At 42.9% G+C, this 21,055-nt stretch overlaps 1 protein-coding gene across 4 annotated transcripts; it reads left to right on the top strand.

Annotated features, from left to right (window-relative positions):
- The first annotated feature begins 11,462 nt into the window (after nucleotides 1–11,462).
- On the top strand, nucleotides 11,463–20,382 carry CMTR2 (cap methyltransferase 2). 4 transcript variants are annotated; one of them, XM_052796815.1, is made up of 2 exons: nucleotides 11,463–11,572; nucleotides 13,565–20,382. In XM_052796815.1, the coding sequence occupies exon 2, from the start codon at nucleotides 13,584–13,586 to the stop codon at nucleotides 15,876–15,878; it is 2,295 nt and encodes a 764-aa protein (XP_052652775.1). In that variant the 5' UTR covers nucleotides 11,463–11,572; nucleotides 13,565–13,583; the 3' UTR covers nucleotides 15,879–20,382. The 4 variants fall into 4 exon arrangements, with proteins under 4 accessions (XP_052652775.1, XP_052652778.1, XP_052652776.1 ...); XM_052796818.1 differs by lacking the exon at nucleotides 11,463–11,572 and adding an exon at nucleotides 11,843–11,987; XM_052796816.1 differs by lacking the exon at nucleotides 11,463–11,572 and adding an exon at nucleotides 11,843–12,275.
- The last annotated feature ends 673 nt before the right edge of the window (nucleotides 20,383–21,055 follow it).

Raw genomic sequence — 21,055 nt, 5'->3', positions numbered from 1 at the left:
CAAGGTATGAGAAGTGTACACGGGTCCGTTATCTGTTTTTATGGCTTGAGGAACACCCATAATTGCAAAACATCCTCTTAGGTGTTTTTTCACATGTTTTGCAGATTCACCTGTCAATGGTGTGTCCCAAATAACTGAAGAAAAAGTATCTATGGATACGTGTAAATACTTTAGCCTGCCAAACTCAGTAATATGAGTGACATCCATTTGCCATAATTGAAGAGGCCGCAAGCCTCGAGGATTTACTCCTAAGCCAATGCCAAAACCAATCTGTTGGCAATCAGGACAAGATTGTACTATGCCTTGTGCATCTGCTAATGAAATAGCAAATTGACGAGAAAGCATCTTTGCACTTTGGTGGAAAAAGGCATATGATAGTCGGGCTTGTTCAAAACTATTCACCAGTGGTCCTGTCCACATTGGGGCTGCTAGCATGTCGGCTCGTTCGTTTCCTTCCGCTAGGCCTCCTTGTAGTCCAGAATGACTGCGAATGTGTGTAATAAAATACGCTACATTGCGTTGATTCAACAACGACAAAAGTTCACGGAAAAGACCTGACAGGACAACATTTTTTAATTCTTTTAGAACTGCATGTTCCAACCTTTGAACTACTCCCACAACATAAAGAGAATCAGACACTATATTTAATGGTACTTCTGTCCATTGTGAAAAGACCCAAACTACAGCTTTGAGTTCTAATGTCTGTAAGGAGTCCTTTTCCTGACCCTGTATGATGTGGTCTTGCCATTCACCATCCTTTTTCCATGTAACTGCCGCCTTTCTGTTATTCTTGCTGGCATCTGTGAATACTGTAAGCCCTTGTACTGGTGTTTCAGATCTAGTTGGAAAAGACTCAAAACTGTTTCCATGCAGAAAGGAAAACAATTTATGTGCAGGGTAGGTATTCACAATTTTGCCATGGTATCCTGCTAAAGCAATCTGCATATCCTGGGCGTGTCTCATTACCCATTCTAAATAGGCTTGTACTAACGGGATTATGATAAGGCAAGGTTCATGTCCTGCTATTTCTGTTAGTCTAGATCTTCCTTTCATGATTAGTTGAGACAACAACTCAAGTCGACTTAATATCGACTTCTTTGGTCTAAAAGCTAGAAATATCCATTCTAAAATTCGCAAAGGATCTTTCAGTGCTGGATCCCATTGTGCTAATAATGCAAATGGATGATCGCTACTCTTCTCGCCATTTATAACTATCAGCTGTATCAATAGGTCAGGGTCATATCGTGCCGCCTTAGAATTCACGATTTTATCCATGATACATTGTAAGGCTTCTGTCTGCTCTATGGACAACTGTCACTTGTCATTTGCGTTAGTGCTAGTAGATAAAAGTGGCAATAATGGTGCTAAGTCCTCATTTGAAACCCCACACAAATTTCTTATCCATTGAATGTCACCTACTAGTTTCTGAGCATCATTTAATGTAGCGATGTCTGTTTTTAACGTTATTTTCTGCGGCCTAACCTGAGTGGCAGTGATAACCCAACCAAGGTAGTTCCAGGGAGAACTTTCTTGTATTTTCTCGGGGGCTACTTTAAGTCCCTTTTTCTCCAAACATGGTATTAATTCCTTGAGGGCTTGATCAGAATTCATATTTTTCCCTGCAATCAATATATCATCCACATAGTGATAGATCAGAAATTGAGCAAATCTTTCTCTGATTGGTTTCAAAGCCCAAGCAACAAAATGTTGACACATGGTGGGAGAGTTTTTCATTCCCTGTGGTAAAACTGTCCATTGATACCGTCGTGCAGGCTCTGCCTTATTTATTGATGGTACTGTAAAAGCAAATGTCGTGGTTTAACCCCAGCCAGCAACTAAACACCACGCAGCCGCTCACTCACTCCCCCCCACCCAGTGGGATGGGGGAGAAAATCGGGAAAAGAAGCAAAACCCGTGGGTTGAGATAAGAACGGTTTAATAGAACAGAAAAGAAGAAACTAATAATGATAATGATAACACTAATAAAATGACAACAGCAATAATGAAAGGATTGGAATGTACAAATGATGCACAGTGCAATTGCTCACCACCCGCCGACCGACACCCAGCCAGTCCCTGAGCGGCGAATCCCTGCCCCCCACTTCCCTGTTCCTATACTGGATGGGACGTCACATGGTATGGAATACCCCGTTGGCCAGTTTGGGTCAGGTGCCCTGGCTGTGTCCTGTGCCAACTTCTTGTGCCCCTCCAGCTTTCTCACTGGCTGGGCATGAGAAGCTGAAAAATCCTTGACATTAGTCTAAACACTACTGAGCAACAACTGAAAACATCAGTGTTATCAACATTCTTCGCTCTGAACTCAAAACATAGCACTGTACCAGCTACTAGGAAGACAGTTAACTCTATCCCAGCTGAAACCAGGACAGCCATCTTCTCTTGATCTTCAGGATGTAACGGTATAGTAAAAAAACAATCTTTCAGATCAATAATCAAAATGTTCCAATCTACTGGAATCATTACCGGGGAGGGCAATCCAGGTTGTAAGGCTCCCATATCATGCATTACTGCATTGATCGCACGCAGATCGTGCAGCAAACGCCATTTCCCATTTTTCTTTGGGATGGTAAAAACTGGGGTATTCCATGTGACGTGCGGAAAACAGACTCCACAATCAGTGAGATTGTAAAGTAGGTATGTTCATTCAGCGCTGGGCTGCACGGGGGGTAGTCCCACCAAAGTCGTGCGCACCTGACTCAGCAGTTTGTCTCAAGTTTATACAGTCAAGTGTTACATATTCACAATACGCCTATACATATGCATGACCTATCCCCGCTTCATATTAAAATTAGCTCCGAGAGGTCATTTCCATAGTCTCCTCTCAACTGCGCTTGCGCAGTGCCTCTTTATGGTGGTCGTCTGGTGGTCGCAGAGATGAAGATAGATGACTCCTCTTCGTCACCGCTAGTAACCTTTTTTCTTGTGCAGGCTCAGTGATTTCTTGGTATTCACCCAAGCCGCAAGACCAGTCTTAGCTGGCTCTTGGGGCCTGCTCCTGCTTCTTATCAGGAACTGTCTCTACCTCATTGGCTGGTCCTTGGGACCAGCTCTTCTTATCAAAGACTGTCTTTGCCTCAGCTAATTTCAACAATGTAAGCGCTAAACATCATCTCTCATCCCCCTTTATTATGTCTACTGAGATTCTTTTGACTCCACTTGTCTCACATGGGCTAGTAGAGGGAACTATATGTCCTGCCTCTAGCTGCTCTTGTACTAACTCTTGGACAGCTTTTCTGCATTGAGCGGCCATTGATCAACCCATACCGGTGTTACAGTTTTCCATCTCAGTTTTAGGATTGGCAGTTCTTCAATGGCCGCGATTAAAAACCCTGAGTTGTCAGCCCTGCACCCAGTTGACTCAAGATGTCTCGCCCAATCAATGCGATGGGAATGTTCAAAACGTATGGCCGTGTTTTCACCTCAGAGCCATCAGAAAAACAGAAATTTAAATGCTCTTTGCTCACACTAGTGGATTGCATCCCACCAATTCCATAAATCCCTTCAGTGGTGTGTATTAGCTGCCATTCATTAGGCCATTTACTTCTGGGAATTACGGTAACACCTGCTCCCGTATCAAATGATCATTTTTAAAACAATGGTTTCGTTTTCTGGTCCCATAATTCTCACTGTCTCCTCTGGTTTTGACTTTTGAATATTTAAGGCCAATAGCACTGCAGGTGAACCAGAGGATCCAAAACCTGCATCTCCTCGCAAAAGTTCACCAGATTTTGGTACTCGGGATTCAAACGGAACTAACTGCGCTAAGCGTGCACCTTTTGCAATATTCACGGGTGGCGTTATTGTTTGGACCATGATCATGATCACACCACTGTAATCAGCATCAATTACTCCTGGTAAGACAAAAATCCCCTGTCGAGATCTTGACGATCGCCCCAACAATATCACACATAATCCATGACCGAGAGGTCCTTTCATGTTTGATGGAATGCAATGCACCTTTGTGTCCAACAAAGTTACTTCTACTGCTGTTGCCATGTCCACTCCGGCACTTCCTGCTGTGGCGGAGGGGACGCTGTCCAGACACCCTGTATTTGTGTCGTAGCGTGCGGGGATCTCGCGCTCAGTTGGGAGTTTCCCAAAACTCTGCTGCTGACGTGGTACTTTGATTTACATTCTTTAGTCATGTGGCCTCTTTTCCCACATCGATCGCATTGTGTTTCACCAGAGACCTCACCATAAACTTTACATTGCGCCTTAAAATGCCCTGGCTTTCCACAATTAAAACATTTCTTTCCTCCTGACCTTTCCCCGCATTTTGTTTGTAGCAGAGGTCGCACTGCTGCGGCAAATGCAGAAGCAAAAAGAGCAGCTTTCCCTTGTTCACCCATATGGTCGCAAGCTTCTAACATCTCACTAACAGTAACACCTCGAGGTAACGTGCACAATACTCGCTTTGTTTTCACATTTGCATTTTCAAACGCCAACTGATCAAGCAACTTAACCTTCATGTTACTATCAAGATCTGCGTGAGATTCCAATGCGGTATGCAGTCTGTCTATAAACTGAGCAAATGGTTCAGATTCTCCCTGCCGAATATTAACATAGGAAGGAGAAACCTTTCCTTGCTTGGGTATGCTTTGGAGAGCTTTAAATGCCAATTCCTGTGATTGCATTAAAACTTGAGTATCAAATTGAGCTTGCCAAGCGGCGTTTGAAAATGGTCCAGAACCCATCAGCATTTGAGCAGTACATTGAAATAAGGGATCATTTTGTTGACATCCCCTATTTCCTGCCTCTGCATCATCGCAGAGTTCCTGCCACCTATGGAAAAAATATAACTGTTGTGACGGCGACAACAAGGTTTTAGCAAGCATTCACGAGTCATGTGGAGTTAAGGTTGACCCAGAAAATATATGGGACAAAACTGCCTGCGTAAAAGGAGATTTTAAACCACACTGAGCAACTGCAACCTTTGCTTCTTTTATGATTTTCCAATCAAATGGAACCCATTGATTAGGTCCACCCCCAGCCCCAGCAATAACCGGAAACGCTGTGGGAGCTGCTATGATTTCTCCCTCAATTAAGGCATCGCGAATAATTCTCCGCCATTTATTCTGGGGGTCCGTTGTTTCTGGAAAGGTGGGGATCGGTTCCCTAGGAGGTGGAGAAGGCAGAGGTATAGGTGCAGGATAAGGAGGGGACAGAGGTAAAAAAGGGTTTGAAGGAGGGGGAGGAGGAAGAGGGCGGGGGGGGGGGAAGGAGGAGGGGGGTGCATCAAAGGATACGGCTGGCGGTTTTTCTTGCTTCACAGCAGCCTCCAGCTGTGCCAGCTTTTCTATTACTGACTGCAACTGCAACAAAGTGAGCTCCGGCCCCTCTTCATGCTCTTAAGGCGACCCAGGCGTAGACGGAGGCAACGGAGGGTATATGCTAGGTATAATTTGTTCATGTTGAGTGGCGATATCTGGGGGCTGTTTTCTCGTAGGCGGATTTTTACTCGCTTCCTGATTCTGTAGGGTTTCCTTTAAGCCTACGGTTAGGGAGGCTTGGGAACTGTCAGATGGCTGATTAATATCGGCAGTCCCAGGGAGTGGAGCAGAAGTCAAGGGCACAGGAGCAGGCGGACAAGCTCCAGGGAAGCCAAAAGTCTCTCTCGCTGCATTATGTTTTTCTCCCCACGTTTCCCCTTCGCTTGCGGTGGGAGAGAGAGCAGCAAAAGCAGATGCAGCTGCTTTACGATCTGCTTTCATTTCTTGCAGAGTTGTCTTAATTACTTTCCATAAAGTTGCAAGACCTTTAACTTCTTTAGACCCGTCACTAATTTCATCCCATAGGGAGGTTCCGATAGCTTCCCAGGTACTAAGCTCAAAAGCTGTACCCACACTAATAAAAAGGTTTCTGTCCTTGCTCCATTGTAAAAGCCGCTTTAAACAAGCTTCATCATATTTTATGCCTCTCTTTGAGAGTATATGTTGGAGGAGCTTAACTACTGCTTCTTCTTCTTTGGAAAGCGTAGACCCCATCTCCTCCCCCAACCGCTCACCTCCTTTACGGGCGAGTCCTCACCTCGCCTCCTTTACGGGCGAATCCTCACCTCGATGGGTGAAAAAACGACAGCGCTGTCTTATCTGCCTCTATGGGCACACCAGCCGGGGCAGCCGGTCTTTCGGTCGGGATCCTCCCGTCCTCCTCTTATCCTGCCGTTCGTTCTTCAAATGTAGCGCAGAATTCGGGTGGTCCCTGTTCGGGCGCCAATTGCAGGAGCATAATAATGGACTCAATGACAGATCAATATGATCATAGTTGAAGACCCTTTACTAGAGCATCAGACATCATTTTATACATTGGTTACATCTGTACATGCGTTTAGCTATTTTACTATTGGTTACACACATTATTCACGCGTTGTCCACACGCCTAGTTACACTTAATGATTGGTTATATCAACACTGTGCACGCGCATAAACGTAAGACATAATTGGTTATACTAACTAAAACATGTGAAACTTGTCTCAGTCTAATTGGTCAAGATAAACTGCCGAATTGAGGTTCTTCGTGCCAAGTTCCCTTTATCGTGGAATGCGCACCTGTGTTTTTCTAATTGGCATCTTTCTTTTATTGTCTTCTTGTTTATTCTGTTCAAGGCCTTCTAAAGGCATCTGGAATGCTCTTGTGACCGTTAGCTAAATATGTGTCCACACATCAGGGGATGAATGGATGGGCTGTGTGCTGTGAAAGTGCTTTGAGGCAAGCAGAAATATTGGAGAGCTCCGGAGAAAACATAGTGGAGGGCTGCAACAACACTTTAGTGAGGGTAAGTGGGAAATAAACCATGGATCCCGGTGGACTAGAGACTACAAAAGGCCAGATACCCCTCTGGCCTACAATAAATACAAATAACTTCTACAATACAAATAACTTGAAAAAAGAACTGAAAATTATAAGGAAGAAGGAAGAAATGCTTTCAGGCCCGTCACAGAAGCAAAACAATTCTGAAGTAGTTAAATGGTACTACACAGCTGTCTGTATCACTAATGATTCTTGAAAATAGATATATTCCCATATTCAACACAGGTAAATACAGTTCATATCCTGGCATCAGAGCCAACTGCTGGCCTGGAGCTCCAAGTATGCTTGTCCATAGGAAGAATACGACTTTTCACTGGGAAGGACACTTACCCGTATTGACACCACACAGGACCAAAGTTTATTCTGTTCTGTGATCTGGTTTTCTCTCAATAATCAATAATACTTTCACAGAGTGGAGTTCAAGGGCAGACCTTTCACTGGTCTCCAGGACGATGTTCCTGTTTGCCCAAAACCCCTCTCTGGAAAACACTGCTTTCTGGAGGTCAGCAGGTGAACGTACTATCTATCTCCCTTGTAGCCATGGTCCATCGGGATGTATTTATGCTGTCCCAACAGGATCAATGCTTCCTCATGATCTCATCTGTGGTGCAATAATACCGCAATATTGAATAGTCTATAGGTTTTTTCCTTTTAATTTCCATTTCAGTGATTTTTCTGTAATGAAGCAAAGTTTAGACAACTGTAGATCATTTTAATAATTGTCTACATTATACATGAAGTCTCACAACTCACTTTCACTGTAGCAGACCGTGGCTGCAATTCCTCCAGTGAGGAAAGTGAAATGCAAGCCTGCCTGACTTTGGACTGCAAGCCAGAAGCAGAACAAGAGCCCTTATGGACTGGTCCCCAAGGTCATGCGAAGCCACTGCATTAAGGGCAACCAGCCTTCCCAGCATCATGCACCACACACCCATTTCTTGATATAGCCGAGAGCCACAAGACGTAAAATATGGGACACAGCCCCAGATGGGGCTCAAAGGGTGCGAGATAGCAAGGGCTCCTTAACAGTCCCACCTCTCAACTGTCGGAGAGGGCTCAGCCATATGTGCAACTGGTTCCAGGTGAATCGGCAGCATTAACCTCACGGTCCCATTTGGATGGCTGCCTCCTCCTGGCATGGACTCAGGTTACGCAGATCATAACATAACCCCAGCACAGAAGTCACAGCTGAGCCCTTCAGGAGCCCCCATGGTGGCCTTTCAGTTTTAATCCAAAGTATTCCTCTAGAACTGCCCACAATGAGCTTTAAAAACACACTGGCACAGCCAGACCTACAGATAAGTATGCAGCAAGATCCTCTAGAGATCTCAAGAAGGCTGAAGCTAAGTGGGATTTGTGCAACTGATGTGCCTTCGCAAATCCCTGTGGGGAAACTATTAGCTAAAAGTATCCCTGTAAATCTTTCCTTCAGCTTCAAAAGTTTGCTCTCCGCTTTTACAAAAAAAAAAGCAAGCTGTTACCTGCCTGTTTTTGAAAGACCAATGCTATCTCCTCAGCTTACAAACATATTGCATCCTGCACAGTGATAACTAAAAACATGGTGAGATCTGAGGCAAAATTACACATTTTTGGGGCTGATCTTTAGAAGCAGGGTGAGAAGTACTGGGTGCGGTGTCAAACCTATGAAGTTCCTTCCAAGGTTCAGCATAGCCCTCCCAGCAGCCTTCTTGCATATCCGATATGATTAAAAGAGCTCCCAAACACTCCAGCAACACTCCTCAGCTCCATCACATAGCATGCTTATACTATATATGAATTTTGCTATTTTGGCTAATAAAAAAGTCAGAGGCATAAACAAGACTACTCTGTTCTTAATTATATGTTTAACTTCCAATGTTTAACTGTACAATGTTCCTTTAAAGACAGATGCTTCTGGTTGGGGCTTTTGGTGTCACAGCTGTGCACACATCTCATGATCTGATAGGGAAAAGATCAGCTAATAGAAGATTAGTTCTACAAAAGCAGGACTAAATCAGGAAGAAAGTGCTACATTCCCATTTTGAGTGTCTCACATGGATAGAAAAAGAGATTATTTAGCATAAGACACAAGTATCTACTTGAATTTCTGTTTTAACTTGAAGCGATTTGGGAAAACATAGGAGGAAAACAAAACTCACAAGCTGGGTTAAAGGTTTTATTTCAGAAGAAGCATCATATTTTTCTTAAGCATGCTATTTGCTTGTATTTCTTTTAGCTGGGAATCTTGGAATGTTGCAAGCTCAGTGATGAATAGTTCTTCCTTGTATTTTGGGAGATCCTTATCTTCAGTAATCCAGCAGATAGTGACACAGAAAAGCTACTAGCTATAGTAAAAGCCTTACCAACTTACCACTTTACCCCACATGCTGAGTTGTAGTTGTTCTCTTGCTGGTATTATCCAAACAGTTCAGAATTCCAGAACAGAAAAAAGGGGATTTTAAAGGTAATGTTAAAGGTTTAAGAAAAAGATTAAAAGGAATCAAATTTAATGATTTAAATAACCTGTTGTCCACAGAACTCAGTCACTGCAAGTCTTGTGTTTGTTGTGTGAGCATGCAGGAATAACAAAAGGAACATAATTAAAACATCACAGTGTCACTAGAGATATCAGAAAGAAAGCCAAAACTAAAGGAATGATGGGTTAGTTTTTACTACAAAAAGAAAACATTTCAGACTATAACATGCCTTTTACATTCCCAGTAGCTTGAAGTTTGTCTAGGGTAAACATAAGAAAAAAAAAATTAACAATGATGTTCCTATATACTTGATACAATCAAATTTAAATAGAGATCACAACATACACTGGAAAACCAACAATACCTTCAGCTACCTTCCTCACTAACTGCTCAGCTATATTAACTAATTTACCCCAGCTTTCCCTCCCATCTTTAAGTAGCCAAAGATGTTGGTTGATTGGAAAGTGATTTTCAAACAGGCCAATCAAAGGGTGAAGAGGCATTGCAGACATACATATAAATCTTCCATCCACACCTAAGTTCTTTTTTCTTGGGTAAAGCTTCTTTCTGATGAGGTAGCTGGTATCTTTTTGTTATAGTGCTTATTGGGGTAAATATGGTAATTTTAGCTTTAAAAAAGCATTATTTTTTTTAAGGGATTTAAAGAACAAGTTTTAGTTCTGTATCATGTTTACAGGCAGCATGGTGTTTTTTCTATACTTGAGGCTCTTTCTGTTTTGTAGCAATATTGTTTCTTTTTAGAAAACAAGTAAGTAGCTTAAAAGGGGAGAGGGAGCTTCTCTGTTCATAGTTTTATATATTCAATTATGACTTTTGAGTTCTCTAATGTATGTAGAGCAGGAGAAAAGATCATTTACCTGTATGTTGTTGTTATTATTATTATTATATACTTAAGATGGACATGTCAAGCTTTTTATGAATTACTGAGCCTCTAGCAAAATTTTCCCTAGTTTTATAATTTCTGGAGTGCCTTGTACTTATAGCACTGAATTTCTGTGCTAAAACTACTTCTGGCTTAGGGCTGGATTGTGCTTTATCAAGGAGAAATATGTGAGAGTGCAAAAGTCAATAGCACCAAGCCTGGCATTGAAGCAAAAGGGTTTCTGCTAAGTCATGCTACATCGTTGGCTGTTTGTTCCCAAATGGGCCGGCAAGTGCCTCATTGCCTAACCTGTGTAGAAGAAAATGCCCACAATATTTAAACCTTGAGAGCAGCTTGCACCCTCTGTCTGCTGTAGTAATTAATGTGCTTTGACTTTCCTGTCTCTGCTTGCAGATTAGATGCTGTTTTGCTGTCTAGAAAGTGCATGTGTATTTCCAGGGATGTTGCACTAGATGCTTGATTCTGCTCACTATTGCTCTGTTAATATTTCAAGGTTCTTGCCTCCTGCTAATCCAAGTTGGGTGTAACAAGTCTCCTGGGGATTTAGAAAGGGCAGCAAAATGGGTTATCATGTGCAAGAGTTGTCTTAAGTATCTGCTTGTGGGTTACAGAGGCCAAAGCAAACTCTTGAGGAGCATCACTGCTGACTCTGGAGATGGACACTGGCCTGGAGAGTGTGTCTTGAGATGTGGCATCTGTAGGCCTGTGAGATGATGGTGCTTTGCTCTGGCTCTGCTCCTTGGTCAGCTGTGTCTGCAGGGCAGATGTCCCAAGTCTTTAAGTTAAAAGATGCAAGGTGCTGAGCCCCAGCCCTTCCTCTCTAATGGGTTGTTAGCAGATCCCAATGAAGCCTTCCTCCTGGTTTTTCTGTGAGCAACCTGTAACTATTACTGTGTGGTAAGTGCTAGTTGAATAACTTCTACAAATATTTCTTATTTCTTTTAGGCTGCACTACTGCTGGGAGGTGGTTCCTCTGCTCCCCCCCTCCCCAGCCGCTGAAAAAGCCAGCCAGCTCAAATGAGCTGAGTCTTCTGGTGAAAAGCAGCCTCCTGCTTAGCTCCTGTGAATGAAATGGCCTCGAACAGGTGACCTGCCTCCTGCCATGCCTGAGCAGCCTTCGCTCGGGGAACGCAGGCCCTTGCTGCTCCTCACCCTCTCCCAGCAGTAACAGCGATGGGTGACTCCCCAGGTCTTCCGCCCCTGAAAAAACCCTCCGTGTTTATTTAATAAATAAATAAGTAGAAGCTCTCCTGGCCCGGGGGGAGGTGCCTGCGGCGCCCCGCTGAAGAGAGGGCAGTGCGGCGAGGTGCGGCCGTAGCGAGGCCGGGCGGCGGAGCGAGGGGGCCGGGCCTGCCTCCCTTCCCTTCCCGCCGCAGCCCGCCGGGTAAGAGCGGCGGTTCCTTCTAGGCCGCGCGGCAGCCGCGGCCTCGCGTAGCGAGCGGGCGGCGCGGGGAGACACCTCGGGCGGGCGCGGCTCTACGAGCGGCCGGGGCGGAGGGAGGCGGCAGGGCCGCGCTGCGGCGGGGCGGGCTGTAGCGCGGCGGCGGGCGGGAAGGGGAGAGCGGGTTTCCCCGGGGGGGGGGGGGGGGGGGGCGCGGCGCGGCCCTGAGCCCCCAGCGTGTGCCGGGACTGGCTGCTAGACAGGGGAGAGGGGTCTGGTGTGCGGGGCGGCGGCCTTCCCCCGGCGCTGGGATGGGTGAGGAGCTGCAGGATGGGGCGGAGCCTAGAGCCCTTAAGTGGGTTTGCATCGAGTCCAGGCCAGTGGGGACTGGAAATAATTATAAAAAAGAAAAAAGCAGGTGATTGCCTGTTCCCTTGTCGTGCTTTGGATGATAGCTTGTTTAGGGGTTTGCTGGTGTGAGCTGTAATTAAAAGGCCATGCTCATAGTTTGTATTTAAAAATGAAGTAAAACTGGTTTAGGGCACAGTGGTCTCCTGGGTTTCCCTCTGTTTTCCTCTTCTCCCCAGTGCATGTGGTGAGAAGGAACTAGATTAAAGCCAAAATACATCTGCATAAAGGAAAGTGAAAGTAAATATGCTTATTGAAAGGCAGTCAAACTGGGGAAGTGAGAGGTGAAACTTCACTGGTATGTATATAACTATGTGCTTCTCCTCAGAGGGCTGATGGTTATGTGAGGAGACGGCCATGGTTGTGGGGCTGTGGCCTGACATGCTATGTGGACTCAAGGGGAGGAGTAAAGCGTTTAGGTTGGCCATTCTTTGTCCTGTTTGCTTCCAAAGTTTCTCCACTCTTTCAATTTTAACCTAGTATTTTTTTCCACACTGAACTGTTTTATAACACTTAAGATCACTGTATTTTGCTTCTGAGGGAATGGGATGATTTGGGGGATGATTAAAATGATATGCTGAGGGATTTCCTGTCTCTTGTGGTAATTTTGATTAAATTATTTTGCTTAAATGAACATCTTAGTATTGAATAGATTGCTGGCTGGCTGATTTCTGGTTAGTGAACCTAACTTCTGCCTTGTGTGCTTTGTGCTGTGCACTGGAGGAGATGATAGCGGACTCGTTAGCTTTGCACGGAGTATGCTTGTGTTAGTCTGCCTTTATCCACTCAAAGCACAACGCTTTGTACTACTTTCTTCTTTAACATCAAGCACCAGTTAACGTTGACCACGGATGCAACAGTCTCTTCTCACTTTGCATTTATCGCTATTTTTCCAGTAGGGAAAGCTAGGCATAAAGACTTGCAGGGGCCTGTCAGAGAGCTGTGATGCTGAGCACAGAAAAGGGGTTTTGCTTGCAGGCTGGTGTTAAACCTCTCACCAGGGTCTCTTCAGTTAAGGGACTGTTATCGAGGGGGTTCTCCCAGCATCACACTGGGTTTGGTGGAAGAGGTGTGTTAGCTTTTGGGAAATAGGAGGAGCAGCTGTGCTCCCTCTCAAAGCTGGTGTTGCTTGTGGCTCCCTGCTCTCTGTACTTTGAGCTCTCGGATAAATACTACTATAATCGGATGAAAAGATTTCTGGGCCACTTATTTAATTTGTGTAGCATGTGGTATGGTCTCTTCTGTGACCGAGAGATACTTGTATGTAAGTGTTTAGACCTGTATAGTGAGCAGAGTATTCAGAGGTCAGCAAAGAGCCAAAGCAGCAGCCAAGTATTCTTCACTTTCTATGTAAATAGCATGAAGGGTGATTGGACCTATGAACCTCTTGATTTCCAAATAGCCTTATTTAGGATAGCCCTCATTTATTTCCTCATCGGTGCATGATTCTGTGAAGCATTTCTCTCATTCTGGAATACAGAGGTTAAACAGGAGAAATTTTTTTTTTTTAAAAAAGCTTTGTCTATTTTTACATATATATATATATGACTGGAGTGACAGTGTTTCTTCTCCTCTGCTGTTCTCCAGGTTGTGAATCAATCCAAGAATGAACAAATGTAAGAAGCCTTATGTTGACCAGACTGCAAACCTTGAAAAGTTCAGTCCGGAAATTCTTTCTGAAATTGAGAAGCTCTTTGCGAAGAAGTTTACTTACACTAAGCCAGTGAATAATGAATGGCAGCTACCAGATCCCAGTGATGCTTTTACATGCAATCACAAGGAATTCAACTCACTCCTGGCTCTGAAGAACTCTATGAATGAAGTGAAGAATCAACTGAGTGATAAGAATCTGGATGAATGGCACCAGCACACCTCATTTACCAATAAAGCAGGGAAAATAATTCCTCATGTGAAGAAGTCTGTGAATGCTGAGCTGTGTACCCAGGCATGGTGCAAGTTTCACGAGATCCTGTGCAGTTTTCCTCTTCTCCCTGCAGAAGCTCTTCAGGACGGAGAACTGAATTCTGTCCATCTCTGTGAAGCACCTGGAGCTTTTATAGCCAGTCTCAATCACTACTTGAAATCCCACCATGTCCCTTGTGACTGGAATTGGGTAGCTAATACTCTAAACCCCTATCATGAAGCAAACGACACCCTGATGATGATCGTGGATGACCGTCTTATAGCAAATACGTTGCCGTGGTGGTACTTTGGCCCGGATAACACTGGTGATGTGATGACTTTGAAACATCTAACAGGGCTTCAGAACTTTGTAAGTAATATGGCCACAGTTCACTTGGTAACTGCTGATGGCAGCTTTGATTGCCAGGGAAATCCAGGTGAACAGGAGGCTCTTGTCTCACCCCTTCATTACTGTGAAACGGTCACTGCTTTAATGATCCTAGGCACTGGAGGATCCTTTGTTTTGAAGATGTTCACGCTGTTTGAACACAGTTCTACCAATCTGCTCTTTCTGCTAAACTGCTCTTTTGAGGAGGTCCATGTCTTTAAGCCAGCCACTAGCAAAGCTGGAAACTCAGAGGCCTATGTGATTTGTCTTCGTTATATGGGCAGAGAAAGCATTCATCTGCTGCTTTCTAAGATGATACAGAACTTTGGAACAGAAATGGTCAACAAAGCACTTTTTCCCCAGCATATGCTGCCAGAATCTTTTCTTAAAATACATGAAGAGTGTTGCATGTTCTTCCACAAGTGCCAGGTAGAGACTATCTCTGAGAATATCCATCTCTTTGAGCGCATGGAAGAAGCAGAGCAGGTGAAACTGAACAAGTTAAGAGATTGTGCGGTAGAGTTCTTCATGCAAAGACTTCGTATGAAACCCATTGCCAGAAATAACTGGCTTGTCAAGAAATCTCAGACTGGTTGCAGCATGAATGCAAAATGGTTTGGGCAAAGAAACAAATATTTTAGTACGTACAATGAAAGGAAGATGCTGGAAACCCTGACATGGAATGATAAAGTGGCAGAGGGCTATTTTAATCACTGGGCTGAAGAGCATAGTTTAAATAATGCTGGTAAAATGTGCATCTTGGAAGGATCGTCTTCTAACCTCGACTGTAGCTTGTGGTACATTTTGGAAGGAAAAAGACTACCAGTGGTAAAATGTTCTCCGTTTTGTGATGGTCAAGTCTTCGAAAATCTTACTGAAGCTATGAATGAATTGGTGGGGGGGAGGCTGAAAAGCAGACAAATGCTGCAGATTTGTCACTCCTGTGAAGTTCTTCCTGGGGAACTGATACTGGCAGAAGTGTCTGATCTTTCCCGGAGTCATCAGGAAGTCATAAATGAAAGATGTAGTGACCAATTCAAGTGCCTTGTGGTGGACTTTCCATCCCTCTGTGATACTGAAAACCAACCCAGTATGGAAATAAAGCTCCTGGACTCGGCCACACTGCTGACTTTTAGCTTCTCTTTGCTTTATGATGGAGAACCAAAGTACCAGCAACAGCTTTTGGAGTGTGTTCTGCATTCGTTGAATCAGCTTACAATGGGAGATGCATTGATTTTGCCTATTCTTTCTTGTTTTACACGCTTCACAGCTGGCCTGGTCTTTATACTGCATTGCTGTTTCAGATATATCACGTTTGCTTGTCCGACCTCCCATGAACCACTAAGGACTAGCACTGCTTTGCTGTGCGTTGGTTACCGAGGCCTCCCAAATCCAGTTGTTGAATATCTGCAGCATCTGAAGAAACTAATGAGCTCTTTGTTAGATACGGACTCTCCCCAGCAAGTTTTGCAGTTTGTGCCTATGGAGGTTCTCCTCCAGGGCAAACTGTTGGAGTTCTTATGGGATTTGAACACAGCCATTGCAAAGAGACAACTCCACTTGATTGTGCAAGCTAAGCAGCAGCAAATGACTAGTAATATTTCACTTTAGAATAATTCTAGAGTTGAGTGAGTTGCTGTTGCTAGACCTTGCTTCACAGGCAGGTAGAAGGTGTTAAAAACATTGTTAATGTGAAGGTAACTTTAACTGTAAAACCTTGGTGTGACATTGTTAGTGTTGGGAGGATGTTTTGAGGTATCAGTCCCACTTGCACCATATTGGCCTGTTGTACAGAAACCTGAGGCTTAATCTCAGGGGTGGGGGACTTGGGAGGGACAGTGATTGCAGTGGAGAAACTGTTTCTCCTCTGTCACAGCTCTCCCTGAGTCAATTTGTGTGCCACCTAGGTCAGAACTGTGCCTTCATGATGAGAGGTGGTATGGTGATTTATATGTCTTGCATCAGGCCAGACAATGGGGGATGCTGTTGTGTGACATTAGCCCTCTTCTGTGGAGCAACATGTGGGAGCTTTGATGCACCTGTGTACTTTTCCAGGGTTTGTAGAAGCTGAAATGTGAGATTTGGGCCAGAACGTTCAGCAGTGTGCAAGCCTGATGAAAGACTTGAGGGATGAGTGTCTTTTGAGCAGGCAGCTGTCTCTCAAAGGCTGGGTTGAAAATGACTGCCTGTAAGCAGTAGCAGAGGTGTCCAGGCAAAGATGCTCTTGGGTTTTAATTTTGTTTATGCAAAGAGCAGCAGGCTGTATGGTTTTTGACAGGTTATTGTATGGCTTTGTCTCCCCATCAATGAATGGGCTGTTATGTTATTTTTAAGTGGCTTTTGGGTCCTCCTTAGAATAATTTGAGACTCCTGAGTGAAAGTGAAGACTTGCTTCTGTCTGTGGCAGCAGCTATTAATGAGGAATTCCAAATGTTTTTCAGGCTAAAAACATGATCGTGCACAGATTTGCGTATCAAGGAATGCTTTGGGTACCACTGGAGAAGCATTAAGCTGAAGAAATACTTTATTTGGGAAAGTATGATTAAGATTTCAGTTGGTTCCCCTTAAGGATAAAAATGATGAAATTGGTAACTGACTGTTCCTTTAAGGGAGTCAAATTTTATTTTCCGTATTGCTCCTTTGAGAGCTAAATTTTGAGGCCTAAATTGTGTATATTAACATTTAGTTTTAAGTTTGTAGTATATGTGGAAAAACCTGCTCGGAGGGAGAAATGATGTTTAAAGGAAAAATGGCTTTGCTGTTGATATGTGCAAGATCTTGCAGAAAAAGGTCATAAGAGTGAGTTAGTAAGAAGGAAAATGTAGTCTCCTGATGAATTACCAGTCACCTTCTGGAAGCACTTCTAATTGTACAGTGTGGGAGCTTGAAGGATAATTGATTACTGGTAAGGGATTAAAAGCACTGCTGAAAAACTGTTTTGTCTGGAGGTGCTGCACATTTAATAGGCTTTCTTGCCACGTTGATCGGGGCAGAGTTTAATGCATTTAACAGTTCATTTTTTATTTAATAACATGATAGGTGAATGAGTTGGTGGCTCAGGTCTAATTCATAACATTTTTTAAAAATCTTGCTTTTTACAGTTGCACATAAATAGAAGCTGCCTAACAAAAGCTTCTGGGATTGGTCATTGTCTATTTTAATTTATTTAAATAGAACTTGCTCTTTTTGCTGTGAGCTGAGTCATGCTCCTCTCAAACCAGGAAGGAAGGGAACAGAGGCTACAGATTGGGAGATAACATGCAGTAAGAGCTTCTCCTGTAAATCATTTTTTTGAACCTGTAAGCTTGAGTGCAAGCAATGCCACAGATGACTTTCACCAAAAAATAAAAAAGAAATGCTGAAAAACAAAATAAGGAAGGGGGGAAGAAATGCTGTAGAAGAATGGATGATGAGACAGTATCAAAGATCACCTGTAAAAGCCATCTTTATGTGAAACAAAAAGCAGAATAAAGGTATTGTCCACCAGAGACACCCCTGTGTCTCTGCCACTGTTTCAGAGGTGATTAATGCTTCTGAAACTCCAATTGTGCTGAAGCATTTGAAAAGATGTCTCTTAAAGCAGGGGTAAATGAGATATTTCAAGTGCATGGGTGTGCTTACACTGTGATATTCTGCCGTGGAGGCATGAGTAGCCAGAAGCATCTCATCTAGTAGGTACTTAAATAACTTGGGTTTTTTCTTACTAACATTAGTCTAATATTTTTAAATTATTATTTTATAGTTAAAGTAAAATCCCGAGGTTACTGACAGACCATGAGGGAAAATGCATTTATTTTTTCAAGCTTTCCTTGGTCTGTTCCGTACATCTGACAAACTATGCAGACTTCCTTGAGATTCCTCCCATCCCGCCATTCCCTATAATGTCAGACAGTCTGTCTTTTTTCATAAATTTTTAGGAGAAAACATTTTAGATGGTCACAAAGCTTTGGGGAAGTTAGGACTGTGTACTTCAAGATACAGTAGACTGAGCTGGTGGGGAAGCATAATCCATCTGTTTGGAAGTATCCCCAAAGAAATGTGTGCAAGCACTCCTGTGGAAAGCCAGATCTCTAAACAGAAGGAAATCCAATGTCCTGTGGATCCTGATGGCTGATTTACTCGAACTTTTTTGTTGGCAGATGTGGGGAGATGACAGGAGAAATGCTTTGACAGTAGCTGTTCCTGTTAAAAAGAAAGGATGTGGTCTTTTTTTATTATTACTCTTGTCTTAATGGCAGGAGTTTCAAAGTTAGGAATGACACTTGTCCTTTTAATTGTGAGAATCCTGCATTGTCCTAGCTGTTTTTAGACCAAAGATTTCTTTGAGAAGAAGTGACACTTGATTTCTGTTGTGACTTTTGGAATATGTAAGAATGCACGGGAAGAATGTATTAACCTTTGTGGAGAGGGTCTGGTGACTCCTGCCTTCATCGAGGCTGTCAGTTTTTGGCCAATTTGATTTGATTTTGGGTGACACCTGATGAAGTGTCTCAGTATCCTGGCTGCTTTTAAGTTGTTTTTTTACTGGTTTGAAGATGAACTGGGTATTGGTTTTCATAATTAGGAGTTTCAGGCTTCACACAGGGGAAGATAGAGGGGGTGGAAAGAATAAGTTGGTTATGACGTGATTGAGATTCATGCAAACGAGGTAAATTTAGTTTTGCAGCTCTGCTGTTGCAGGTTTCAATGAAGGACTGATATTTAGGCCCCAATGATTAGCTATGAACTACATTATTTTTCTGAAACTTTTTGGATCTTTTGTTTTAAGACAGCATAACATTTTGAAATCAGTTGCATGAGGGTTGAATGAATTGGGTACTCAGCTAAGTGAAAATGCTATTTTTTTTTTAAGTTGCATTCCATTAAAGTTAAGAGACTTGCTACTTATTCTTACTAAATTTGTATTGTATTGAGATTCATTTGGATGTGCACAGATTGTATGTGTTCTTGCAACTGGCTTTCCAATTTAATTTCTACAAAAAAAAGAAAAAAGAGATTTCTAGTATGAAATCTGGTAGTCTATTAGAATGATACTAATTGGTGTCTATTAATCTTAATTTAAGATGAATATGTCAAATTACCAGTTGTAAAAGTAGACTATGTAGCAGAATTGTATTCTGTTAGAAAAACAACTTGGGATTTAATGGAAAGGGATTAATATTGCCCATGTAGAAAGTAGGAGGAAAAAAACCACCTTGATTTCTGACCTAAAGCTGGGTGCTTTAGGATGCAGAATAACATTGCTTCCAGTGAATCAAGGATTCAAGGGTTGACCAGTAAGCTGAAGCCTCAGAGCCTTATAGCCTCCTGTTACCATCCCTAAAAACTGTCTTTTGACATCCTTTTAATTTACAGTTGATTTAATTCTTAATAGTGAAGTGGGGGAATCCCTGTGTAACTTGTCTTACCATTTTGGGTGGTATGAAATGGTGGTGTTTATCAGTACTAGTCCCTATTTCCCACTTTTAAACCAGCGTCTCTAAGTTTCACCTTGTAGCCTTTGAATATAAGTCTTTTATTCTTTTTTTTAGCACTTTAGTGAGTAAAGACTGAGATTAAAATTTCCTTGCCAAAGTCTGGTAATGGTTTTTCCATCTCATTCTTGCAACTATTTTTGTGAATGCCATGCTGATATCCTTAGTTCCAGTTCTTTGTGTGCTTCAGTCACTTGCCAGAAAGATCAAATGGAGCTGTTTATGCCAGAAAAGTGCTCAGTCCATGACTGTTCATTGCTTACTCTTTAGGCAATAATTTGGATTGCCGTCGAGCCCTCTCTTGTGACTCTGTATGGGTCCAGAGCTGATTTCAAGCCTTAAGAATGAAATTTGCTAAAAGAATTAGCCAGTGGCTGCAGACACTTATGCTTATAACAAGCAGAACCTTTAGGAGACATTTAAATGCAGGAAACTTATCCACCAGCCAGGAGAGGCTCATATAACATGCAGCTGGCAGGATTTGCTAGCCTTTCCTTGCTAAAAATTGTTAAAAAAAGGCTTTGAGGCATAACGACCTGAACAAACAGTTCCCCAAGTTGTGTGCCACCTTTCTTCTACACATGGGTATGTTCATGTTTGCAGGTGTGGAAACCCCCAGGATTGTACAGCCATGAAGATTTCACTTTAATTAATCCATGTATGCTTTTGTTTTGAAGGATGTATGTATTTTTCTAAGTAGATGTGGGTATGTTGGTTTACATGGCTATTGCATATTTTCATTTGGTCTGCAAATGAGTGTTAAAAGACCTTTTTTAAAAAGAAAGGAAAAAAAATGTTGTTTGGAGGAAATAAAGTATTTTATTTTAGGTTTAAAATGTTTCTATTTACGTGTTTCATTACCAAATGTGGAAAAAAACAATGAAGCATGGTAGGGAGAAGTCTGGGGAGGTTTAATATTTCATTTTTTTGAGCCACAGTTTCCTCATCTTGCCATTTTGATCCATCCTTAATGAGCAAAGGGTACAGGGGCATTGGAGCACCCTGCTCAGTGGGGGTGGTGTTTTGTTCTCACTTTCTTTAACTGTCTTTACTTTTTCAGTTTGCTATCTCAAAGAGAGACTCCAGTTGCAAACGTGGTCAAAGCAGTGTGTAGGAGGCCTGCACACAGTTCCGTCGGCCGTGTCACCAAGCCTTACAATCTACATCCCCTTGTATGGTTGCTGTAGCTTTTTAACAGCAAGGATTTTGTCTTAAGGATCTTCAGTGGCTATGACAGCCACTCTGGTAGGACAAGGCTGTTATACACTGTATTTCTGTCTGCAAAGTCTATTATTAGTCCTTATCCAAATGTTT

This window comes from Harpia harpyja, chromosome 9 (assembly GCF_026419915.1).
Source record: "Harpia harpyja isolate bHarHar1 chromosome 9, bHarHar1 primary haplotype, whole genome shotgun sequence".
Classification (NCBI taxonomy): Eukaryota; Metazoa; Chordata; class Aves; order Accipitriformes; family Accipitridae; genus Harpia; species Harpia harpyja.
The sequence above is the reverse complement of the archived record's forward strand: the minus strand, read 5'-3'. Positions and strand labels throughout refer to the sequence as shown.